Here is a 24,356-nt window from a genome sequence, read left to right as displayed (position 1 = left end):
AAGAGCTAGACGCTGGGAAACCAATGTATTCTGCAATGGAGAGGAATATTCAGTGGATATTCCACTCAGAGTGATTTTGGCTGCTAAAAATACAGCTATGTAGGTGGAAATACAAAACGCACACCAGTCTAATTCCCCTAAAAGTAATAATAACAATAAAAACAATAATACTGGACTCCAAAATGGAGTTTGTGGGACGACAGCACCCTTCTTACTCACAAAACCGTGGCCCCAACTCCCAGGCTGGCGTGGACGCTGATCTCCTAGCCGCTCATCCGGAGCAAGTGGCCCTCAGGCTCTACCTGTGTGTCCTCGGGACGCGTGCGCCCTTGGCTGCAGGACCAAGCAGCCTCCTCTGGGCCTCGCCCGCCACCCGCCCTTCTCGGCAGCGCCCACCCTCTGATGTCACCCCTGCTCTCCTTGACCCTTTCGGCTTCACAGCCACGCACGGGGCATGTGCACGTTCCCTGACTCAAAAGCAGGCTGGGCTGGGCTCTGTCGGCCCCTCCAAGCGCAGCCCGGAGCCCTGAGATGTCAGAGGGCGATCTTCACCAGCCCCACCATGGTCGCTACCCAGACGCCCCAGCCTCCGGCTCCTCCCTTCTAAATTGTTCTCAGCAGAGCGATCTAGTTGCTTTCCTCTCACCTTACAGATGCGAACAGTTAGGGGTTAATAAGCTGGCCGGTGAGAGTAGTTACTTCAGTTACCGGCCTGACGTTGCAGGCCAGTCTTAACCCGGCCTGGAAGCGGGAATTAGCCATCGGAGGGGTGTGGCTGTGTCTTGGTGGACTCGCTCCTGGACCAGATTCCAGCCAGGCCAATCCCAGCCCTCCTCTCCATGCCACCTTGGCCTAGAACGATGCGAACAGACACTAACACAGTTTCTAACAGCTCAAGGCCGCACCCCTAGGATGACCCCAGCCCCCCTTGAAGTGTCTGCCTGAGAAAATTCAAGGTTGCCTGTTTGTTCCAGCCAACACCCGAGGACAGGGCCCTCGTCTCCAAGCCTCTGTTAGCGGGTCAGCGCCTAACTTCGATCATCTCCAGTTCGCCCAGCCCCTTCCAGCCCTTCGCGACCTTTGGCTTCTCTGACTCTGTGCGGCCCTCCTCACCCCTCCCTCGCTCACCCTTTAAACCTCCCGGTCACCTCTGTGCACACAGTTGAGTTCAATTCATCCCAGACTCTTCCTGCGGCAGTAGTGCCTTACTGATCAAAATCTGTCCTGACCACTTTAACTGTGGCCTTGTTTATCTTTGGCAGTTCTGATAAAACCTTGCTTATGGACACTGAAATTTGCATTTCATGAAATTTTCACATCACAAAATCTTTTTCTTCTTTCGATTTTTCTTGACTATTTAAAACTATAGAAACCATTCTTAGCAGGCAACGGGCCCCAGTTGACCCACGGCCGGTGGTTTGCTGCCCCTTCTCTGCAAGAAAGGTGTTGACGTGGACCCCTGGTGCACGGTGAAGGTAAAGGGCAGAGGGGTCCTCTCTGCACACCGTGTCTGACTTACCATCTCTGAGGGCTGGCCAAGTACGGTGAGGTTTGAAGGCGCAAGGGTGTAAATTATGAAACTCCAGTGGCCCTATGTGTCTAGCTGCTAAGCCCTCCTTCCTGATGTTCATTGCAACAAAAAGCCAGTGTCTGAAATCAGACCCTTGCAGCTGTGCGGCTGGAGTGCCGTGTTAGCACTGGGATGCCTAGCGTGCTGGGAGCTCTGGAAATAACCCTCTGTATTTTTAACGCCCTTGGCTAGTCAGACCGCCTCTGGTTTCTCCCAAAGACAACCCCAGGGCCCAGAGTTACCAACTGTAATTCAGAACCTCTAAGTCTCGCTGCTAAGCAGACCCTCTGTCCCTCTCATCCCCACAAAAGTCCTCAACATCCCCGGGGGCTATGCCTTCACTTCCCCTGCTGGGTCAAGGGGCCCCTGGGCTGTGGTCAGGAACCCAACAATTTCTTCGCAAGGTCAAGGAAAAAGCAAGATTTTGAAGAGGTTTTATTTCAAGCCACAGAGTCTAACCAGTTAAAAACTGCTTGTTGGGTCTCCCAGAAGCCAAGGAGGGGCTGTTCGGGTCACCAGGAAGGAAAGAGGGTCTGGCCATTCGCACAGCTGGACGCCCAGAACAGGTAGACGGCCCAGAGAGGACAGTTGGTGGGCTTATCGAGGACAGCCGGGCACTCCAGCGGGAGGTCGGGCCTCTCGAGGCGCCTGTGCACCTGCCTTCCACCTGCACGGGGCAGGTCTGGGCCACCGCCACTTGCGGGCTTCACCACCCAGAGAAGTGCTCAGACAGGGCGAGCAGCTGTGCTGCGGGGGAAGGGGCAGGTGGGAACGGGGAGAAGTAACGCTCCCGCCTCCTTCTCAAACGTTCTGGGCTGGGCTCGGCTTCCTTGGGGACAGGGGCCCAGGAGGGCTAGTGCTCGGGGTCGGCGTCCATGCAGGACTCCCAGGGGTTCTGGGGCATCCGCGGCAGGGAGAAGAGCAGGAGAGCTAGGCCGCCGAGGAAGAGGAGGCCGAAGGCCGCGCAGGCGCAGGCGAAGGACCAGGAGTAATAGGACTTGATCCAGACGGTGTCCTCGCTGTCGACCATGCGCTTCACCGACTGCCGTGTGACCTCCACCGAGACGAAGATGCAGAGACCTGGGGGCAGAGCTGGACTCAGGGCCCCGGGCGCCCCCCGCCCCGCGTCAGCTGGGGCTTCCGCGTGGGCTTCAAGGTGGAGACCCCGCCGGGGGAGAGGCAGGGGCATGAAACGGCCCCGAGACCGAGGTCCCGATCGGGAAGCTGCAGAAGTGCGCCCTTTCGTTCCTTCTTTCCTTAGCACTATTTTAAAGTTAATTTAAATTTTTGTTAGTAATTAGCATCCTCCCCGCCTTGAGGATTGTCTTGGTCAGAAATGGACAGATTGCCGAGATCTGCCCCCTCCCGGCCCACCGGCCCTGGCGGAAGCCCTGGGCAAGCTTGCCCCTGGGTGGAGCCTGGGAATCTGTCCACACCCAGGCCCCAGGTAGGCATGAGAACGGGGTCGAAGCATCCCCCCAGACCCGGCACCCGGACAGGAGCCCCCGTCCTACCCGCAAAGGCGAAGAACATGGACGCTGGCCTCAGCAGGTAGTCGCGCTTCTTCCCGAAGGACAGGAGCACGCAGATGGTTCCCGCGATGGTGAAGCCCAGGCTGAAGACGGCGATGGCCGCGGCCGAGATGCTATACTCTGTGGCACACAAGGGGGCAGGGATGCCGGGGCCTCAGAGGGGCCTCATCCCCTGCACCTTTCGCCACCACTGGCTGTGCCTGCAGCCAGGTAAGTGAGTACCACATTCTACTATTCCCTTTTCCCAGGTGAGGAAACTGAGATCCGAGAGATTAAACCACTCCTTCAGAGGCGCACAGTGGCTAAGGGGTGGGACCAGGATGTGCACACGACCTAATTCCTTCTCGCAGGTCAGACACCAAACTGAAGTTCCTCCCTCCAGGGGCAGAGGCCTCGGAAGGAAGCGTGAGATCTGCGGCTGGAGACCTTTCTGGAGCAGAAACCTTCCTCCGAGTGTCAGGGCAGAAGGTGGCACCCAGGCTGGCGTGGTCTGTCCTGGGACTGGCAAGCAGCCTCTGGACAGATGACGGAGTGTGGCTTGTTGCAGAGCTCGGTGCCCAAGAGGATCTGCGCGTGTGTGTGCCAGAGTGTGTGCACCGGTGCATATGTGTGCATGTGTGTGCATGCGTGTGTGTTTCCATGTGTGTGCATGTGTGCGTGTGTGTGCATACCCATGCCGTGTGCAGTCTTCTGTACACAAGCACATGCGGGTCTCTGCTCAGTCCAGGGGGTGCCTCTGAGCTCGGTGGTTCCCACCAGGGCACGTGTGCCTCAGGGGCCCTCACGCATCTGCCCCAGTCCCCACCCTCTGCTTCTCGGGGAGTGACTCACAGGCGAGGGAGGGACTCAGACAGACTCCCCGCACACTCTGAGCTGCCAGCCCTGCAGACCATCACAGGGATCTGGCATCCTTGTTCCATTGTCAGAGCTCCTGTGACAGTGGCGTCCCTCGGGCTCTGTGGGGAAATGGACTCCTGCCCTCTGGGAGCTACCAGGCAAGTCTCTTTTACAAACTCGCCCGAGCCCTGATGCAGGGATGCTCAGGGCGCCTGGAGATGGGTGACGCTGTCTCAGGGGCGCAGAGGGTGGCCAGGCTGCCGCTCAGATGCATCGGGAGGGGCTGCTCGCCATCAAGATCCGGAAGTCGGGGCCTTTGCACCCGTGACTTTCCGGTTCAGCAGCGCGACAGGAGCCACGTTTCCTCCCCTCCTTGCTCTCCACACGGGCTCACCTTTCTGAGTGGTAACTTCGAAGATCTCCGAGCTCTCGCCTGGGTTAAAATGCCTGAAGTAGGAACAGTTTTTCTCTGCAAAGGAGGGAGACGGCCTATGAGTTGAGAGAAAGGGCTGCAGCCGGGGCAGGAGCTCAGCCCAGAGAGGGCGGGTGCAGCCCCCCCGGGGGCTTCTGCTCCCCAAACCCTGACTCTGGGCTGAAACACACATCTTTCACTAACCCTTAGACCAAAACGTTGGTAGGAAAGAGGGTTGCATAAGAGGCTGGGAGATCATCAGGGAGCTGAGGCTAACTGAGTCCAGGGGGCAGAGAGCACTGGGGTACTGAGCCCATTAGGCAGACAGGGAAACTGAGGCCCAGAGATCAAGTCATCTGTTAGGGGGTACAGGACCCATGGTCAAGCAAGGGCCAAACAGTGGTTCTCAGCCAGGGCTGATTCTGCCCCCAGAGGACACTGGGCAGTGTCTGGAGATATTTTTATGTCACAACTGGGCAGGGCTGCTACCGGCATCCAGTGGGTAGAGGCCCGGGATGTGCTGAGCGTCCTACCATGTACAGGACAGCCCCCTACAGCACAGAATTACAGGCCCCCACATGTCAGTAGTGGTGAGTCAGCAGTGGTTCACATCCAGTCTAGGGCTGGGTTTCTTATCTGCATCCAGGCCCACCCTGAGGCACTGGGTGTGACCTGGGAAGCAAAGTGTTTTTCAAGAACTTTCCAGGAGATTCTGGTGTTCAGCCAGGTTTAGAAGCCTGGCTCCCGGCCCCTTGAAATGCCCTTCAAAGGGCTTTTCTGAGTGGGCCCTCTATATGGACTTGGGTGAAGGGCAGAGAACTTCTAACCGAGGGCCAAACGTGATCAAAAGCTCATTTCATTGGGCCCTCAACGCCTGTGGCCATAGAAACAGCCCAGATAAGACCTCCCCAGGTGAGTTGCTTCCCCACCCGATTAGTGTCAGAAAAGCCACAGACGATCTGTGCTGGCAGTAGGACCAAAAATATGGATTTGATAGGGGGCAGAGGAAGAACTCAGAACAAAGAAATTCACACTGATTTTCAATATAATTTCTCTTCCATTCTTCTCCTTTAATCTCTCTTATAACTAGATATACTGTAAAATCAAAGGATAGTCTTATTGCTTATTGAATACAGTTTAATATTCTATACTCTTGATTTAGGAAGTAGATGAATGGATTATTTTATACTATTTTGTTTCTTAAAAAAAAAAACTAAATTAGGTTGCTTTTTATTTCTGTGAGGCCCTTCACTGAATTCTTTTTCCTGCGGATCCTTGAACCTCAATGGAAAAACATCTCTGCTCCTAGTTTATATGGCATCTAGTTTGTGCATCCATTTCTTTACCTACATTCAAATGATCACCAGGTGTTTGATGCCTAGTTTCTTTTGGAAACAAACCTGAGGTTTGCGAAGTCATAGCTTTCATTGGGGTCCAGGCTTCCGTCTGCCTGACCTGTATAACCTTGTTCCACTGAAGCCTGTGGCCTCCATTTCCGCTCCCCCAATGTCAGGGTTACTTCTGCTCCCCTAAGTCCAGGAAGAGAGTGACCCCGGGAGATGGAGCCTGGTTTAGCAGCAGTAAATGTTCCATGAGGTAAACAGCCTTTTCTCTGAGCGTCTATATTTAAATCCCTTTCCTTTTGAGCCGAGTTGCCTGGGGTGTGTGACTGCCGCTGGTGACTCAGGAGATGCTGTGCTTTTCTCTCTCGCAGCTTCTGCTGTTACTTTAGAGCATGATGGAACCCTCTCATATGTGTTAGATTAGTAGCTATAGATTCTCTTGAATCCCTGCTTCAAAATGGCTCATGTCTACCTCTGGACGGAGGAAAACTTCTGTTTCCTTCTTTAAGAGCCAATCTCGGTCGTCACTGAAAACCCTCTGAAAAGAACTGACTGAATTCAAGTGTGCTTCACGGTCAGTTCCCTCCCTGACGACGCACAAGCCGAGTTAAAAGCGTCCATTCAGCGCGCAAGGCCCGGAGATAGAGGCCCATCGGAAGCCTGGCCAAGGCCCAGCTGTCCGGCAGGTCCGCGTGGCCAAGGCTCCTCTTGCACAGGTAGTGCTCGGGGTGTCGGCCCCCCGCCAGACAAACGCCGGGCTCCTGGGGGAGCCACCCTGCAGACTCGGGGGTGGGGACGTGGGCCCAGGTTCAGTCTTCCCTCCCTCCCCTCCTCTCTCCAATGCTCTCTGGGGGCGCTGGGGGGCACCCATGCGGGGCACCTGGAAGCCTCAGCTTCTCTTTCATGTGGCTGGTCCTCGGGCTTGAGGATGGGCGAGCCAACCCCGTCTGCTCTCTTGGACGTAGCACAAGAGGAAGGCCAGCGGCCTCTGAACCAGGAGAAGCGTCCGCTGCACGGCCCCGTGGCTGCCCGTTGGAGACCACAGCCCCTTTGCGGTCCCGTTCGGGATAAATCAGCTCGGGCACCTGCCAGTGTCACTCAAGAACTGCCCAGGGTCCTGTTGGGATGGGCAGTCCCCGCCCCCGCCCCTTAGCCTGGGTGCTGTCTGGGTGAACCGCATCAAGGGCAACTTGAAAAGGAAGGACGTTTGAGATGGGCCTGCGTGGGTAGCGGGCGGGAGGGAGGGACCGCGTGCAGACTGTGAGCCTTCTCGCCTCTGCCTCTCTGACGTCCCTCTGCCCCCTGCGCCCGGTCTACATCCCACCTGCTCAGCACCTGCAGCTGTGCCTCATGGGCTCCAGCCCCTTCACTGGGCAGAAGGAGCAAGTGCTTTGGACCAGGTTGGCGGAGATACCAACACTGGGGTGGTGACCTGGGACCAGGATTGAGCACCGAGGCTCCTCCAGCCTCCTTGCGTCTGCAAATGGCTCACAGTGATTTTAATATTTGTATTTCTTTTTTTCTGTGTTTCAGAAATGTCTACCATGGACAGTCGTAAGACTCAGTGATCTAAAATCTTTAAGTGGATTATTCCTTTAAAAAATGTCATAAATCAGTTATTGGGGTTGGACTATTCTGCTCACCAAAGATTCTGATTAAGGGAGGGACTGACTTTGCAGAACCGTATCTGCCAATCTCAGAGAACTGGAACAGAAGGCGTATTTAGCTCCAAGCCGAACCGGAGTTAATATAGATCTTTCTCTGATAGTTGGCACAGCTTGTATGATTAGGGGATGCCTCTGGGTATCACTGAGAATGTATCAACCCAATGCTGGTTGATGCAGACTTTGATACGTTAAAAAAACCACCTCGCTGATTTGCACACAACCAAGGGAACGAGGGCTCTGGGGGTCGGAAGAAACGTTTCACCCACTTGTTACTTGCATCAGTGCCAGGGTTGTCTTCACCCTTTTTGTAAAAGAAGTTCTTGATGCTCCCGATAGTGGTTTCTCTGTGCTCTGTGTTCCCCCGTCCCTCTGATTGAAAGGGGTTGGAGAAATCCTCAAGACCTGACCCCAGGGCCTCAGAGCATTGCTGTTGTATGGGGGAGAAGTCTAGTTATGGCCAGTCTCCAGCATGGGCTCCTGCGGATGGGAAAGGGAGCCTCTGAGATTCTTGGGGTCACAGGAGTGTCGTGTTCTTTCATTTGGGCTCCAGTCCGGCCCCACGTACTAGGAGAGAAGATGGGCCACTAGAGAAACTGGGCACTGCTGCTGCCTTGTGCTCAAGAGGCAGAGTCGGAAAAGAAAGAACATTCCACCCAGACCAAGGGCGAGGGATGACCCTTCTGAGGACTCACTGGGCTTGCAGACAGGCAGCTCCTCTGACAACTGGGAAGCCCCTGCTCTCACTCTGGAGATGCTGGAATTGACCTCAGATACGGATGCTGTGCGTGGCAGTCCTACGAAGACTCGCGGTCGGTGGAAAACCCAAATTGGACCGTTTGTGTCCTCAGAGCCTCCAGCTCTCTGCGCTGAGCGCGACCTTGAAAAGCTTCCTCTGCTTCACCAGCGCTCGATGCCGCTTCCGCTAGATCACGTCGTGTCAAAGCTGGTCCTGATGTGTCTGCTCGGGTCAGCAGCTCCTGGGAAGGGTGGAGGGTGTGGGGAGGGACCGCAGAGCAAAGAAACTCTGGATTGGAGACCTGAGCCTCGGAGAGACGCCTCTGAGCCTGTTTTCTCACACGTGGAATGAGGGCCGTCTGTAGAATACAAGTCTCCTCACCGGGTGGTTGCAATAAGTAGTGTCATGTAGCAACTAAGGCGAATGTTAGGCGCAGGGGCCCTGGCTGCTCTGCCATGGTGACTGTGTGACCTCGGCCAAGTTACTCAACTTCTTCGTCCCTTGTTTTCTTTATCTGTAAGATTGGCTGATGATAATAGTATGGACCTTGCCAAGGATTTTGTGAGGATCTGATGATTCTGATTACTGTCTAACTGTCTATCTGTCTATCTGTCATCATCTGTCATCCCACTGCCCTCTGGCCTCCATGGTTTCTAGGAAAATTAAGCTGTTTAATCTTACTAAGAATGTCTTGTCCGTGATGAGTTGCTTCCTCTTGTTGCTTACAGAATTCTGTGCCTTATCTTTCAGTGGTTTGATCATGACGTGCTTAGGTATGAATCTATTCTGCTTGGAGTTCATTAAGCTTCATGACTTTGTAGGTTAATGTTTTTCATCAGATTTGGAAAACTTTCCGCCATTATTTTCCACGTAAGCTTCCTGATCCTCCCCCGCCCCATCTCTCTCCCTCTCTCTCTTTCTGAGATGCTATTATGCATACGTTAATACATTTGATACTGTCCCACAGGTCTCTTCATTTTTCTTTCCTGTCTGTTCCTTAGACTAGCTAATCTCAATGGACCTATCTTAAGGTTCACTGGGTTTTTTCTTCTATCTGCTATATAACCCCTCTAGTGAATTTTTCATTTCAGCTGTTGTACTTCAAAACTCCGGAATTTCTCTTGGGTCTTTTAAAAATCGTTTATATCTCTTTATTGATATTCTCTATTTCATGAGATATCATTCTCATCTTCATTTTAGTTCTTTAAACATGGTTTCTTTCAGTTCTTTGTATCTAAAATAGCTGATTTAAAATCTTTATCTAGTAAGTCCAATATCTGGGCCTCCTTAAGGATCTATTGGCTGCATCCCCCATCCCGACCCCCACCCCATGTGAGTGCCATGCTGTTTTAGTTCTTTGCATGCCTTGTAACTTTTTTAATTTAAAATTTAAAACTCAACATTTTAAACAATATAATGTAGCAACGCTGGAAATTAGATGTCCACCCTTCCCCAGGGTTTGCTCCTGTGGCTGTTGGTTACTGTTGCTTGTTAAATGATATTTCTGAATTAATTTTGTGAAGTCTGTATGCACGTACGGCCACTGAAATCTCTGCTCAATTAGTTTGGTGGTCAGCTCACAGAGATTTCCTAAAATGCTTGTACCCGACACATCTCCCAGTCTCTACTGAGGGGTTTTGTGCTAAGCAGAGGACCAAGCACTCAGCTAAATAGCCTACATTTCTGCCTTAGTCTTTTTTTTCTTCCCCCCCCTTCCCTTCCTTCCTTCCTTCCTTTCCTCCTTCCTCTCTCTCTCTCTCTCTCTCTCTCTCTTTCTCTCTTTCTTTCTTTCTTTTCTCACACAGCTGTTGGTTTTCAAGGCTGTGACAGAGTCGGGAGGGGAGAACGGGAAGAGTGCACATTAAGACGCCACAAAGCTCATTGTTCCCACTGAGATTCACCAGTTTTTCTTGAATGAGCACTTGCTGGATTGCTGCAAGACTGGTTAATTTCTAGAGTTCTGAAAAAGTTGATTCTGACCATCTTGGCAAATGTTCTCATTGTTTTTATGGAGAAGAGGATTTTTGGAGGTACTTACCCTGTCATTTTTTCTGATGTCATCCAAAGTTAATATATGTAAGGCACTTAAAAAAACAATGTTTGGGGGACTTCCCTGGTGGTCCAGTGGTTGAGAATCTGCCTTCCAATGCAGGCGACACAGGTTGGATCCCTGGTCAAGGAACTAAGATCCCACATGCCGTGGGGCAACTAAGCCCACGTGCTGCAACTACTGAGCCCTCACGCCTCAAGTGGAGAGCCCATGTGCCACAAACTACAGAGCCCACACGCTCTGGAGCCTGCATGCCACTAGAGAGCCTGCTTGCCACAACGAAGATCCCATGTGCTGCAACTAAGACCCAACGCTGACGAAAATAAATAAATAAAATAAGTATTTAGGGAAAAAACCAAACAATGTTTGGTAGATAGTGCTATGTTTGTGTTTGCAGTTGTTGATGTTGTTGTTAATAAATGAGAGAACACAAATGAACTCTGTTTCTCCCTCTGGAAAAGAGTGATCCAACAGAACACAGGAAGGATGGGTGGGGAAGGAAAAAGATGTCCACTTGCAGAGAAAGGAGGAAAGAAGGCAGGAATACACTTCGGAAGCTTGTTGGGGGTAAGGCAGTGCTCACAAGTATGGAAGGTATGATTCTGTCCGGACCAGGATAAGACAGCCTGGAGACAGACCCTGCTCAGGCTCAAGGCCAAACCATGCTGGCTCGTCCCCTGTGGCTGGTCCACTCGCCTCCCTCCTGCCTGTCTCTCCTTGTATAGACTCGCCTCACCTCTGTCTTCTTCTGCTCTGTAAACTCACCAGGCTTTAAAAGGCTGGCGCCGAGGACCTTGACAGTGCGTTCCCATGCACGGTCCCTGGAGACTCTGCCCTGCCCTGCCCTGCACAGCGGGTCCCATGCACGGTCCCTGGGGACTCTGCCCTGCCCTGCCCTGCAGAGCGGGCTTGGCTGGATGAGTGAGGCACCTGTTTATGGGTGTGCTCCGCAGCGGCTGAGGGCCGTGGGCATCTGGGCTATGTGATACCTTCAAGCACATGTCCGTGCCTGTTAAAGCCCTCAGGCCTGGGACTTGGTGCTTCCAAGAGAGCTGGGTGTATGTGAGTCTTCCGGGTAGAAGCAAGCAGGGCAGGGCTTTCCTGGAGCCAGCAGGAGGGGAAGGAAGAGAACGGAGCCAAGTGGCGGAAAGGGGTTTGGGCACCTTCCTCCCCACAGGGACCGCAAGATCTTCGGGGACTTAGCAGTGACTTTCTTGAAGGTAAGGGCTCCAGGAACAGCCCGTCTGATAACAGGGGAATAATTCTGAAAACCAGGTGGGATGCTGCACTCACCCTGGTCCACTGTCACCTTGGAGTGACAGCTGCAAGCACCGGAAGGGACTTTATGTTGCTGAGCCCAAGATTCGTATTTTATGGGAAGAAGCAGAGGCTGTGATGGGCTTTGTCAAGCCCCCTAGTCCTTTGGGGTCGTGGCCTCTGATTCCCCGCACAAGCCTCTTTCCTCAGCACCCGCTCTGTTTGCTATGACGGGGAGGGCTCCACGTCTGCAGAGCAGACTAGTCGCCCTCACCAGGTGTTCTGGCAAAAGAGCTCCCCTTCAACGTGCGCGTCACTCACGTGGTAGGAAACCGAGGACGGCATTTAAATCACAGTGAAAGGAAACACTTTCTAATTCCGAAGGGGTCCTAGGCCAGGGAGGTGCGCAGAAGGACCCGCAGTTCTGGCAAAAAGGCAGGTGGCTGGTCCACAGCCGGGTCCTGCCTCACAAACATGCGAGCTGTGCCGTTGCTCACGGCCCGTGCCCAGGAGGGACTCCCACTTGGTTTCATGCTCTGCTCTTGCCGTCTTGAAATTCTTAATAATCATGACAAGGAGTCATGCACTTCCATTTTGCACAGGGCCCTGTAAACTCTGTGGCCGATCCTGTCTACACTGCAGCCTGGAGGCTGGAGAATGAACTGCCTTGCCCCCCCCCACCCCCCGCGCCGGGGGTCCCTTTCACCTGAGGACAGAGGCCTGTGTTTGCAGGGAGAGGGTGGGGCCGGGCGCAACCGGGGCCCTAGTCTGGCTTCTTTCCTGAGCCTCTGTCCGCCCATCCAGACCTCCGCCCTGGGCGCCGAGCCCCGAGACCCAGCCGGACGCAACTACCTGCAGCTGGACGCCCTCAATGCCAGGCCGGCGCGGGCCACCGGCTGAACCGCACACCGCCCAGCTCGCGCCCCCGGGCCCACGGGCGGGCGGCCTTCCCCGGAGGGACCGGGACGGGCGGGAGGGGGGCTGGGGAGGGTACGTTACCCCCAGGCAGGGTGATGGGTCCGCAGCTCTTGTCCCTGCCGTCGCCCGGGACGATCCGCTTGGTGCAAATCCGCCAGAGGCCGAAGTGTGCCGCCTGGCAGCTGGCGTTGCGGTGCTCCACGTGGGGGCTCAGCACGGCCCAGTGGTCGGTCACCACGGCCACCAGCGCCAGCACGATCCCCGCCAGGACGCAGAGGAGGGTCAGGCGGACCTTCAGGGCCTTGGTCTGGGACATGGCGGCCACGGAGCGGCGGGCGCTGGGGCAGGCGCGGCGGCCGCGTCCTCCCGGGCGGGTGGCGGTCGCGCCGGGGCGGCGGCAGCTGTTCAGTGTGCCCGGCGGGGCCGGAGGGGGCCGGCCGTGGGCGAAGGGGCGCTGGCCGGGCTGAGCAGCTGGCCAGACGTGTCAGCGGCCTGCGGAAGCTTCTATTAATGCCCATCCCGGCGCCTCGCCGAGGACGGCTGCTCCTCGGGTTTCAGGGCCGTCTTCGCTCCTGGAGCCAGAAGCGCGCTGTGGGGGTGGGGTGGGGGGGTTGGGGGGTGGCGAGGACAGCCGGCGCTGATGTGACTGCAGACGCTCTCCTCGGGGGACCTGAGCTGGGAGGGGCGAGGGGCAGGCAGCCGGGGCCGGCTGTGTGAGCATCTTCCTTCTGGGGCCGGAAGGACCCCGGGGGACGCAGACTGTGTAGCCTCTGTCCTTGCACCGGGCGGGCCGGTCACCGGGGGGTGGGGGGTGTATGGGTCCTCGTCCCGGCGTTCTGGGGGGAGCCTGCCGAGGGACACGTCGGGGATGCCCTGCTTGGGGCCTCTGGAGCCCACCGCCCAGCCGAGCGCTCCAGCCCTGAACCCCACCATACGCCAAATGGCAGGAGGATCTCCGGTGGTTCCGGAGCCTCTCATCATCCCACACTATTTCCTTATCAATTCTCTTTCCATCCCCGCAGTGAGGTCTAGAAGAAAAGCTGTCTGGGGTTAGTAAGTCTTTAACCCCTTTCTGATACTTGCAAATCCAAGACCAGCCTCGAGAGGACAAAAAACCCAGCTGGATTTGACTGTGGTGCTGTTGCCACGGTACCTTTTAGTTTTTACCTTCTATTAATGGCAGGTAATAAAGATTTTCCAGTTACATTGTCCTTTACAAAATAAGTATACTTAAGTAGGAAGAGCAGAAGTAGGTCGATTGACAGGTGACTATTAAGAGGCTAAGGGGCGTGTGGCCCAGAGGACACGTGGGGTTTGGGGACCGCCTACCCATGCCCGCTTCACCTCAGGGCCGGCACTCCAGGCTGGAGCCCCTACGTGCCTCCTGGGCTTCTGCATCTCCTTTCTCAAGTCCCCAGGGGCCTCTTTTGGGATGTGTCCAAGAAGCTGATGCATGGCCAGGAAGAAACCCCTGAGCTGGGCAGGGGTTTGGCCTCTAAAATCTGGCCTCTGGTTGACACAGCTTACAGAAAGGCTGCCTGTGTGAGGAGAAACATCCAGGGGTCCAGCCACGAGGTCGCAGACTGTTGATAACAATGGTGATCATAGTGAGAGCTCAGCCTCGGTGAGTGCTTACTGCCTACCAGGCACTCCGCTAAGGCTTTCCACACACCACTGCAGTTCATCTTCACACCAGTCCAGGAGGTAAACGCAACTATCACTCCCATTTTACAGATAAGGACCCAGACGCTCAGAGACGTGAAGTAACTTGTCCAAGGTCACACAGCAGGTAAATGGTGAAGCCAGGTTTCAGAACCCAGAGTCCAAACTCTTAACCAGTGGTTGGAGCTGGGAGGAACTTTCGAGATCTATTCTGACTGCAGGGGAGGAAAAACATCTTTGTCCTCTACCCTAACGAAAGACAAATTGACAAGAGAAAAGCATGCAAATTAATGGGTTTTTAAAAATTAATTAATTTATTTTTGGCTGTGTTGGGTCTTCGTTGCTGTGCACGGGCTTTCTCTAGTTGCGGCGAGCGGGGGCTACTCTTTGTTGCGGTGCATGGGCTTCTCATTGCGGTGGCTTCTCTTGTTGCGGAGCACGGGCTCTAGGCGCGCGGGCTTCAGTTGTTTTGGCTCGTGGGCTCAGTAGTTGTGGCTCATGGGCTCTAGAGCGCAGGCTCAGTAGTTGTGGCGCATGGGCCCAGCCGCTCTGCGGCATGTGGGATCTTCCTGGACCAGGGCTCGAACCCCTGCATTGGCAGGCGGATTCTTAACCCCTGCGCCCCCGGGGAAGTCCTAATGTAAGTTTTATGTGGCACAGGAGTCTTCATAAAACATGAAGACCTAAAGAAACTGTTAAACTTGAACCTTTTTTTTTTTTTGAGTAGTGTATTTATTGTAATAATTTAATTTTTTTTCCCTGAATGAAAACATGTTCATTATAAAAATGCAACCACATACATGTATATGGAGAAGAATAGTGATACTTGTTGTTTTTGTATTCCTTGTCTGTAATACCCCTTTCCTCATCCAGAGAGAAACGCTGTTCACAATTTAAACCTGAGCGTTTTAATGTGTGCTGTGTGTGATGAAGAGTGGGTGCAGGGACTTCCCTGGTGGTCCAGCGGTAAAGAATCCGCCTTCCAATGGGGGTTTGATCCCTGGTTGGGGAATTAAGATCCCACATGCCGCGGGGCAGCTAAGCCCGCGCCATAACTAGAGCCCACACGCCCTGGAGCCCGTGCACCACACTAGAGAGAAGCCCGCACACCGCAACTAAGACCCAACACAGCCATAAATAAATAAGTAAATAAATAAATGTTTTTTAAAAAAAGAGTGGGACATACAACAGGACAAAAGGATTGAGCGAAGGGCAGGAAACTCGTGGGGGGGAAAAGCAAGGTCTGTTCGTTCAGATGCTCCTCTGCATTTGTGGGACGTTTGTTCCTTTCTTCTGGGTGTAAGGAGAGAACCTCTCACGTGAGTGGCTCATGACCTGCTTCAGAGGAGGGTCACAGAGGCCTTCCTGTACCTGCCGTTTCTCAACTTCCTTCAGTTTAAACGTGCAGTATGCCCAGGTACCATATCTTGGGGCAGCGTGTCCTGAACCCCGTGTGACCGATTAAGGAACCTGTGGCCTAGAGACAGGACGTCACAAACCAGGACCCCCGTGAACAAGCACAGGCCGGAGACCTCGGGGCTCCAGCCACAGACTGGCCTGAACCTCCACATCACACGCCAGCCCCTCATCCAAGTTATAATCTCCCGACAGCGTCTCTCTGAACCTTCCTCACCACTGCCCCCCCTCCCTGTCTGCATCCCCCCACTGCCCCCCGCCCCTCCCTGTCTGCATCCCCCCAGCCCATCACAGCCCGGTGACTTGCCGACATCTGTCATGGCTTGCTTCAGCTCAGAGGGTGCCTGTGTGTCTTCAGGCAGCTGGCCCCCCTGAGAGCACTCCTGGAAGCTGGGATGTGACACGCGGCCTCAGGCCCCTCGCATTGCCCCTGCGGGCCCGGCTTCAGGGCCTAGGCGGCCGGGGTCTCAGGGGGCGCTGGGTAGCCTGATGTGGACCCACGGTGTGTCAGGCACCCCAGCCAAGCAGCAGGTGTAGATGCCGGTGTTTCAGGACTGACCATCTGGGAAGAAGCACATTTCCTGGTGTGGTGGGGGTGGCACCCTAAGCTCACCAGCGCCGGGAGCCCCCCGAGGTCTCCGAGAGCGCCCTCAGGGGGCCTGGCCCGCGGGCGCACTCAGCCTTGGCCACGGCAGCACCGCAGGCCCCTCTGAGAAGCCGGGCTGCTCCGGGCCTCGGTGCGGGGCAGGTTTGTGCCACATGCAGGGGTCCTGACCCTCAGCCCAGCAGCACAAGCATGAAAGGTGGATGCCCTCTTCCTTTTGGAGTAGGCTTTGTGTCAGTCTAGCTCAAGGTTGGCAGCCCCAGGGGTTGCAGGCACTGCCAGGCTGTCTGCCCTGCTCCCCAGGCCTCACCGGGCCCTGGTGGGGGGGCAGCTCCGTGGAGGCCCGACCTGGGCCACGCCAGCATCCTCCACTAAGGCCCTACCCTTTCCCGGGGACTGGCCTGTCGGTGCGGGAGCCAGCCAGCTGCACGGTCGGAGCCCTGCTCTGCCAGCCTCCAGCTGCGTGGCTTTCAGCCAGTTAACCTCTAAACGCCTTTTCCTCTAGATCTGAGATAAAACACTTCACTAGCTCAGCCCGCGGTAGATGCTGTGCACTGAATTAGGTCCCCCTTAAATGCATACGTTGAAGCCCAAACCCCAACCTGATGGTACTGGGAGGTGGGACCTTTGGGAGGTATTTAGGTTTTGATGAGGTCACGAGGGTGGGGCGCTCGTGACGGATTATAAGGACAGACGCCAAAGAACTTGCTCTTTCTTCTCCTCTGCCACAGGAGGACTTAGCGAGAAGGCAAAAAATGCCCAGAAGAGGGCGCTTACCAGAGCCCAGCCGAGCTGGCACCATGATCTAGGGCTTCCATCCTCCAGAGCTGTGAGAAAACACATTTTGTTCTTTAAGTCACCCCGTCTGTGGCGTTCTGTCACGGCAGCCTGAGCTGACTGATGTAGTAGCAATTTGTCCAGCTTGGTTATTGCTACGATCGTTGCTTGTAGACTACAGATGGACCAGCTTTGTCTGATGGGCTGTAAGCTTCTGGGGACTCCATTATGTACTCATTCTGCGTTCCCTCAGAGAACCCCCTGGATTTGAGCCCAGGGTTGGACCTTCATAAAGGTTTGTTGAATGACGGATGGATGGATGGACAGATGGGCTGAAGGAAGGGGACAGAAGCTCAGATAACTGACTCCACTGGATGAGCCAAAGGACATTGTCATGGCCACAGGGGCGTAAGAAATGGCAGCTCGGGCTAACCCAGTACAGCTTGGACCAGAGGCTAATGTGCTTCCAGGTGCTGAGGGGCAGCCCAGGAGGGCACCATTGCCACCTCTGTGGCCAAGCGCATGAGGAAGACCCGATACTTTCTACAGGAATCCTTCAGAGGATTCAGAGTAGAGATGCCACGTTCAGCTCATCGGGAGCTGTCTGCACGTCACTCGTCCAGATGAACCAGCTTCCATTCGTCCCAAGAGACTGCTCTTTTTCCAAGAAGGAGCCGACATAATCGAGGGAAGGAAAACACCTCTCAGAAGTGGGCCTCATCTGGAGCCGGGACCAGGGCACGCCCGGGTCGGGGACCCTCTTCAGAAACATGTTGATCTGATTCTGAGCTCAGGCTTCGTTAGGCTGAGAAATGGCCTTGGGTGTATGTCTTAAAAGACTATGAAACAAGGCGCCACCCTGTTGTCTCAACCTCTTTTCGCAGCTTCATCTCCCTCCCTGCAAGGTTCAGCGTGGACCTTCTGTTGCCTCAGGCCTGCCGTCCCCTGTTCTAACCTGTGAGCCAAGGACGGTCTCTGCCTCTGTCCAGGGGCCCAGACTTCTCCCATCTGCAAACTCAGAGATCCCATCGCTCAGCCTCTGCTTCCATCATCATATCCCCTTCTCTGACTCTCCTGCATCCCTCTTTCCCTTAAATGGACCCTTGTGATCATGTGGGATCCACCCAGATAATCCAGGACTATCTACCTGTCTCAAGAGCCGTAATTCAGTCACATCTGCAGAGTCCCTCTTGCCACGTAAGGTGACGTCGTCGCGGGTTCCGGGGACGCGGACTCGGACATCTCTGGGGCCACTATTCTGTGCGCCACACGCACTGACGTATGATTTCCGTGATTTTTTCTGGGATCGCCTTGCAGCTCAGGTGCAGAGATGGAGAAGGTGGGAGGTGACACTGAAGGGGGGCTAGGGCTCTTCCAGGGGGAAAAACTAGAAGGAAGAGGCCAAGGGAACTGAGGGCGAGGGTGGGTTTAAAGGATGATTTGTCAGGTCTGGTTAGGATTGGTTAGGTCATGGCTAGGGTCGCCCTGCGACCTGGAAATGTCACCGTGTTGGGAGAAAATGGAGAGGTCAAGACCCTGAAGGGCTTGATGAGGTTGCAAAGCAGGTATAGTGGGGGGATGGGAAAAGGAACTGGGTGCATTGGAAGCTGTGGTCAGAGGAGGATGGGGGCCCTGATGATCTGGCAGGGGGGGACAGTCAGGGGAGATGGTGAGATCCAGGCTGGGGATGAAGGTGAGTGGACACGAGAAGGTCAGGTGGTCCCTGGAGGTGAGCAGGCCGGAGAGCTGAGAGGCCAGGGGTCAGAGTGTTGGGCCCGTGGACGTTGATGTGGCAGGACTTGGGGTGTAGAGGAGGACTTCGCGGCAGAGGTGAAGGCAGATGACGTGAGGAGGCAGCCAGGAGGGTGTTCAGGAGATGACAGTGGTGAGAAAGGGTTCGCGGTGGTCTACCCAGGCCCTCCGATAAGGCTTTTCCCCAGGAGGGCGGAGGAGCAATGGTTTGGGGGTGTCAGCATCCCTCCACTCTCCTCTCCTGCAATTAGAAGTCCAGGGACGTGAGCTCATAACCTCCTCTGATCCTGAGGTGGCATCGGCAGTCTTGTTGGGAGCTGCAAGCTTAAAAGTGTCTGAATCAGGTGTATCTGCCCCCCCAGCTGCCTCTGGATCCTAAGATCCCTTAGATCTCCCTTCTCCCTTTCCAGTTCCACACCTCTTGGGACTGAGGATGGGGCTGGGCAGCCTGAGTTTTACATTGGGACCCTGGCAGGGAAGCCCAGCAGGAGGACAGGGGAAAGGAGAGTCCTTGGGGGAGAAGAAGGGCTCATCTGTCCCGGGAGGATAGTTCCAGAGGACACAGTGGAGACGGAGGGTGGAAGGGAGGGTCGGCCGGTGGAGGAGCCGGGAGAGACTAGGGGGCCAGAGTGCAACTTCCCAAATGGCTGCAGCTGCATTCCTGCTCTCGTACGTTCCTCCAGAACCTGTCACTCCCCGTCAACAAGTGGAGTCCACTTCCTCTCCCCTTGGCCTCAAGCAGGCTTCTGACTGGACGCTTCAAGTGCAGTGGGAGTGATGCTCTGTGACCTCTGACACTCCCACCTTTCCCTCTTGCTCTGGGGACACCCGCCCTTGGGCCTGGCCACTGTGCTGTGAGAAGCCTCGTGTGTAGACATTCAGGCTGAAAACTGAAGCCAAGGTCTTTGTCAGCAGCCAGCATCACCCGCCAGGCCTGTGAGCTGAGCGGCCTGAGATGATCCCAGCTCCCACCATGGGGCACCGGGTCTTCCAGCCGAGGCCCCAGGCACAGGAGCAGAGCTAAGCCAGCCTGACCCTGCCTCTGTCAAGCAGAGATAAGATTCTGTGACGGTATTTAATGGCTGCTTAAGAGCACTGAGTGTTGGTGTCATTTGTTACGTAGCCGTACTAGCTAATACACTCAGTGACTGGAAGGTTTCGTAATTGAAGGAAGCAGCCCCAGCTTTCCAGGAAGCACTCAGTGTGAAGACAGCCTCCTGGCAGGGAGTGGAGGAGGAAGGCCATGATCGCCACAGCCCAGACCCCCTGTGTGTATGCAGACAAGATCTTGACTGTGTCTGGTGGTGGACAAGGAACCCGGTCTCTTCACCAGCCGCCAGGACAAAGCTGGGCCAGAAGTTCATCGTGTGAAGTCACCAGATCATTTTGCTTTGTTCTGTTTTGTTTTGGCTGCGCGACTTGCAGGATCTGAGTTCCCCCGCCAGGGGTTGAACCCTGGCCCTCGGCAGTAAAGCACGGAGTCCTAACCACTGGACTGGCAGGGAATTCCGGAGAAGCCACCCGACCTTAACCAAAGGCAGCCTGAATATGCCCGAACTTTGGTCTCATCCAGACACCGTTTAAGATCTAGAGACCCGGATCCGGCAATAGTTACATAAATGGTGGGATCTCTGTGTCATGCAGTCATTAAAGATTATGTTTTCGGGCTTCCCTGGTGGCGCAGTGGTTGAGAGTCCGCCTGCCGATGCAGGGGACACGGGTTCGTGCCCCGGTCTGGGAAGATCCCACATGCCATGGAGCGGCTGGGCCCATGAGCCATGGCCGCTGAGCCTGCGCGTCCGGAGCCTGTGCTCCGCAATGGGAGAGGCCACAGCAGTGAGAGGCCCGCGTACCGCAAAAAAAAAAAAAAAAAAAAAAGATTATGTTTTCGAGGAATAATCTAAATTAAAGACACAGGAAGATTCTCCTAATGAAAAGCAGTGAACGGGGCAGGGAATTAACCCCACGTACATCTGGGTGCTGTGAAGCCCTAACTGTGCTCACACCTTAGGTGGTGGGATTTGGGCTGGTACTATTTTTTTCTTCTTTAACTTTTCTGTATGTTGCAGATTTTTTTAAAGGTGGAATGTAATACTCTTAGAATGAGAAAAACATGAGTATTATTTGTTTTAAAAAGCACCTAGTTATTTGCTATTTAATTTGTGGACTCTGGAGCTCTCACAGGGGTTAACGTATCTCCGAGAACGCTTATCAAGACACAAAGGTCAGGACGTAGGTCCCTCCAAGCCCCCTTTCCTGAAGCTGTGGGCACGAGGAGGAGGCTTTGTCACCCTCTTTGATCGCAGACTTCTGTTCCTGAGGTTGCACCAGCAGTTTCATTGGAAGCTGCAAGTTTAAAAATATCGGTATCAGGTGTATCTGCCCCGTCTCCCGCTCTGGATCCTAAGGTCCCCTCGGTCCCTCCCCTCGGTTCCTCCCCTCCCCCACCCAGCTCTAGGGCTGGGCGGCCAGGGGTGCTATATTAGGAGCCAGCGCAGGGAGCAGAAATCACGTGGCTGGCCCTGAGCTCCCTGCAGGGAGGCCTGGCCCCCATCTTCTTCTCCTCGCTGCCAGGCCTCTCCTCTTGCCAACTGCATGCTAGGGACCTAAACAGGACCTCTCCCCACACAGCCCGGGGACCCCTGAGGGCAGAAATGAATGGGCACCAGCCAGGGAAGCCACTGGGACAGGAGGCTCACCCGGCGGGGGGGGGGGGGGGGGCACACAGTGCCTGGATCGGCTGAATGACGGGTTTCTCCCCAAAGTGCTGCGGGCACAGACACCCTGCGGGCCCGGCTCTCAGAGCACCTCCTCCCTGGGCTGTTCTAGAATAATTCTTCTGGGGAAATTCCTTGAGTGTTGTTAGTCGACAGACGCTCCTGAAAGTTCACTCTAAGGCCAGTCCCCAAGCTGGCGTATTTATGAATGTTTGCTTAAGTTAAAGTCTAATTCATTCTCCCAGCGGCCCTGGGAGGGAGACGCTGTCCTCCTCCTTTGACCCGGGAGGGAACTGGGGCTCTGAGGGAGCTTCGCTTAGTGGCCGGTGCTGCGCAAGCGTGGCTGGAGGGTTTGACCTCTGTCTTTCTGGCTCTTGGCGACGTTGCTGCAGCTGCCGGCAGTGGGTGGTGGGGCCCTGTGTCCAGCTGGGCCAGGATTCTGGGCTTGTTCTACCACTGCCCTTTGGTTCAATTCCATCAGGATTTTGTCCCCAAACCCTGGGACATGGCACACCTACCCTCACCCAGGGAAAGGTGGCCGTTTTCCCATTTCCTTCTTCAATCCCCCAACTCCTGTTTTCAAAACTGTTGGCTCAGAAGCGAAGAGGAGAAAGGCAGAAATTGAAGTGTGTTGAAGGGAAAGGAAATACTGGGAATAAATACGTGAGTTTTCCCAATGTGTCCGCAGCCTAGATGCAAGTACTGAAAACTCGCTGTGTGACCGTCACCCTTTCTGTGCCTCGGTTCCCCTCACTGTAAAACCAGCCTGGGAATTATTGACAGTTTGGACCAGATTATCCTTGGGGATGGGGGAGGGCTGCCTTGTGCACTGCAGGGTGTTGGGCAGCAGCCCTGGCCTCCAGCCACGAGACGCCAGTAGCATCCCCTCCCCTGCTGTGACAACCAGAAATGTCTCCAGACATTGGCAAATGTCCCCTGGGAGTAAAATCACCCACTTGAGAACCACTGGGCTAGTGATGTCTCCCTTCTGAGTTTGTTATGAAGATCCTCAGAAAATTTCCCTTCGTTCCTTTTATTTTCCCTTCCATCCCCCTCACCTCCTTCTTTGGACTTGATTCCTTTTCTATGATGAGCACACTGAATGAGATGATTCCGAAGACACCTGCCACTCCTGCTGGTCTTGATGTCCAGTGATCCTGAGATTCTTGTTCACGTCAAGGCTTGAGCGCAACCCTGCTCCTCCAACCTAGGAAGGAGGTAGCATGGACCCACTTTACAGATGGGGCAGCCAGAGCAGAGGAGAGGCCCGACTTCAACTCTGGAGCTGGAGGAGGGGCTCTGGACACACAGAGGCTGATGCAGCCCCAGGCAAAGGGGTCAGTTTCGAGTAGGCACTCCCAAAAATGATCGGGGAGGGGAGGCAAAAGAGGCAGATGCCCAAAGACCCAAACCAGGAGCTGAGACTGACCAGCTGTGCCCCAAACTGTATTCCTTCCGTCCCTGGCTAGACTGCACAGCCTGTCTCCCGGCTCTCAGGTGGGACCACGTCACTGGGCTCTGGCCAGTGGCATGTGCGCAGAAGGGGATGTCACAACTTCCTGGTCCATTAAAACCTCTCACAACACCCTCTACCCACAAGACCACCGGCCGTCACCCTTCTCCATCTGCCCGCTGGATGTCAACACCAAGGACAAGCTTAGACACCCATGTTGTGGATGGCAGAGGCTCCACGGCTGGTCTCTGAACCCTGAATGACAGCGTGTATTCTGTACACAATGTACCCACCCCATGGAGCGGACTCTCTGAGTGAAAACTAGACTTCCATCGCACTAAGCCATTCTGCACTCGGGGTGGTTGGCGACGTCATTAGGCTATGCGGAGTGATACAGGTAAAGGGTAAAGTGAGGGCCGGAGGGGGCTCTGCGCCCTAGACCACCCACTTCCGAGTCGGTTCCCGCGGCTCTAACTCTGCCGGTCATGGAGGCAGAGTTTTCCGTTGAACTGAAATGCGTGACCGCGTGAGCCCCGCGTCGGATGGAGGCCGTAGCGTGGCGCTGAACGCAGGCTGCACAGGAGTCCGCCCAGGACCGCTGCAGAGCGTGTGCTGAGCCAGGGTCTCCTCAGGGCTAAAAATAACCAGTTCTGGCCCCTGGTGCCAACGCCGAGTGTCGTGGCTCTGGGCTGGCAGAGCCGTGAGCCCGGAGCTTGGCAGGGGTCCCCTGCCCCAGCACCGGGTGGCTCGGCGCCCCTGGGAACGTCAGTTTCCCCGGGTGCCTGTCTCAGGAAGGAAGAAAGGGGGTTAAAAAGCCAGGGCTGAAAGTTCAGACAAGCCGGTTCCTGCAGCCACAAGGGCTGGGATGTGGGGACACTGGGCCCTCAGCCTCGCTCCCAAAGCCCTGGAAAGGCCTCCGTGACACCAGCGTTCTCCTGAAGGAAGCTCGAGAGTCCAGTGCATCTCGGCTCCAAGAGGACCAGAGAAGGCCACGGCTCTCAGGAAGAAAACTCACCGTCTCGGTCCTGAAAGAGAGCGGAACACGTCACTCACTGCATGTGAAGGTGCCCTGGGCTGCGGCTCCCGTGGGACCAGGGAAGGATGTTGATTATCCAGCTTCAAGGGCTGTCCAAGGGGTGGGTGGACGTACGGCCAGTGCCCACCTGCCAGCGTGAGCCTGGAGGGTTGCACCATGACTGGCGGGGGTCTGTGCAGTATCTTGATCGGAGGAGTCTCTCTGGTCCCCCTCCCCATCCCTGATTTCTCTCCTCCCGGTGGCTGGGAGCGGGGGCAGCCAGCTGCCGTGCCTGGGATTGGGTGGCTCCGTGCCATTTGACCTCTGGTTGGAGCCGCATTCTCCCGTCCAGTTCCTCCAGGCACAGAAGCTCACACTCTGGGACAGGAATCCTCTACCTGCTTCTCATTCATTTTGGAATTGGGAGGGGAAGGAGGCTGCTTATGGGAATTTTTAGGAACCCACCAGGCAGCTTGGCGCCCCTGAGGCTGCAGCTCTGTCCAGCCAGCGCCTGCCCTGCAAACTCTAAAGACAGGCCTGGCTTGCTCAGCTGCCCAGATGCTTCCCCCACACCGGGGGTGGCCTGTCCCTCTTCTGGCTCCTCCATGGCATCACCCAGGAGCGTAAAGCCAGCTGGC

General features: G+C 55.3%; 1 protein-coding gene and 2 long non-coding RNA genes across 4 annotated transcripts; 1 reads left to right on the top strand and 2 right to left on the bottom strand.

Moving 5' to 3' along the window:
- Positions 1 to 1,988: 1,988 nt before the first annotated feature.
- CACNG1 (calcium voltage-gated channel auxiliary subunit gamma 1) lies at positions 1,989 to 12,754 on the bottom strand. Its single transcript, XM_067716562.1, has 4 exons — positions 12,404 to 12,754; positions 4,334 to 4,408; positions 3,085 to 3,222; positions 1,989 to 2,650 (listed from the first exon to the last, which is right to left on the bottom strand). Exons 1-4 carry the CDS (start codon positions 12,636 to 12,638, stop codon positions 2,424 to 2,426), a joined length of 675 nt encoding a protein of 224 aa, XP_067572663.1. The 5' UTR covers positions 12,639 to 12,754; the 3' UTR covers positions 1,989 to 2,423.
- Positions 11,173 to 20,669, top strand: LOC137212757 (uncharacterized). Its single transcript, XR_010937610.1, has 2 exons — positions 11,173 to 11,367; positions 16,736 to 20,669. It is a non-coding gene; the product is annotated as an uncharacterized lncRNA (long non-coding RNA).
- Positions 20,670 to 20,678: 9 nt separating this feature from the next.
- Positions 20,679 to 24,014, bottom strand: LOC137212756 (uncharacterized). 2 transcript variants are annotated; one of them, XR_010937609.1, is made up of 3 exons: positions 23,867 to 24,014; positions 22,309 to 22,457; positions 20,679 to 20,879 (listed from the first exon to the last, which is right to left on the bottom strand). It is a non-coding gene; the product is annotated as an uncharacterized lncRNA (long non-coding RNA). The 2 variants fall into 2 exon arrangements; XR_010937608.1 differs by lacking the exon at positions 23,867 to 24,014 and adding an exon at positions 23,719 to 23,845.
- Between the last annotated feature and the right edge of the window lie 342 nt (positions 24,015 to 24,356).

This window comes from Pseudorca crassidens, chromosome 19 (assembly GCF_039906515.1).
Source record: "Pseudorca crassidens isolate mPseCra1 chromosome 19, mPseCra1.hap1, whole genome shotgun sequence".
NCBI classification, from domain to species: domain Eukaryota; kingdom Metazoa; phylum Chordata; class Mammalia; order Artiodactyla; family Delphinidae; genus Pseudorca; species Pseudorca crassidens.
Note: the sequence above shows the minus strand (reverse complement) of the source record. Positions and strands in the feature narration are given on the sequence as shown.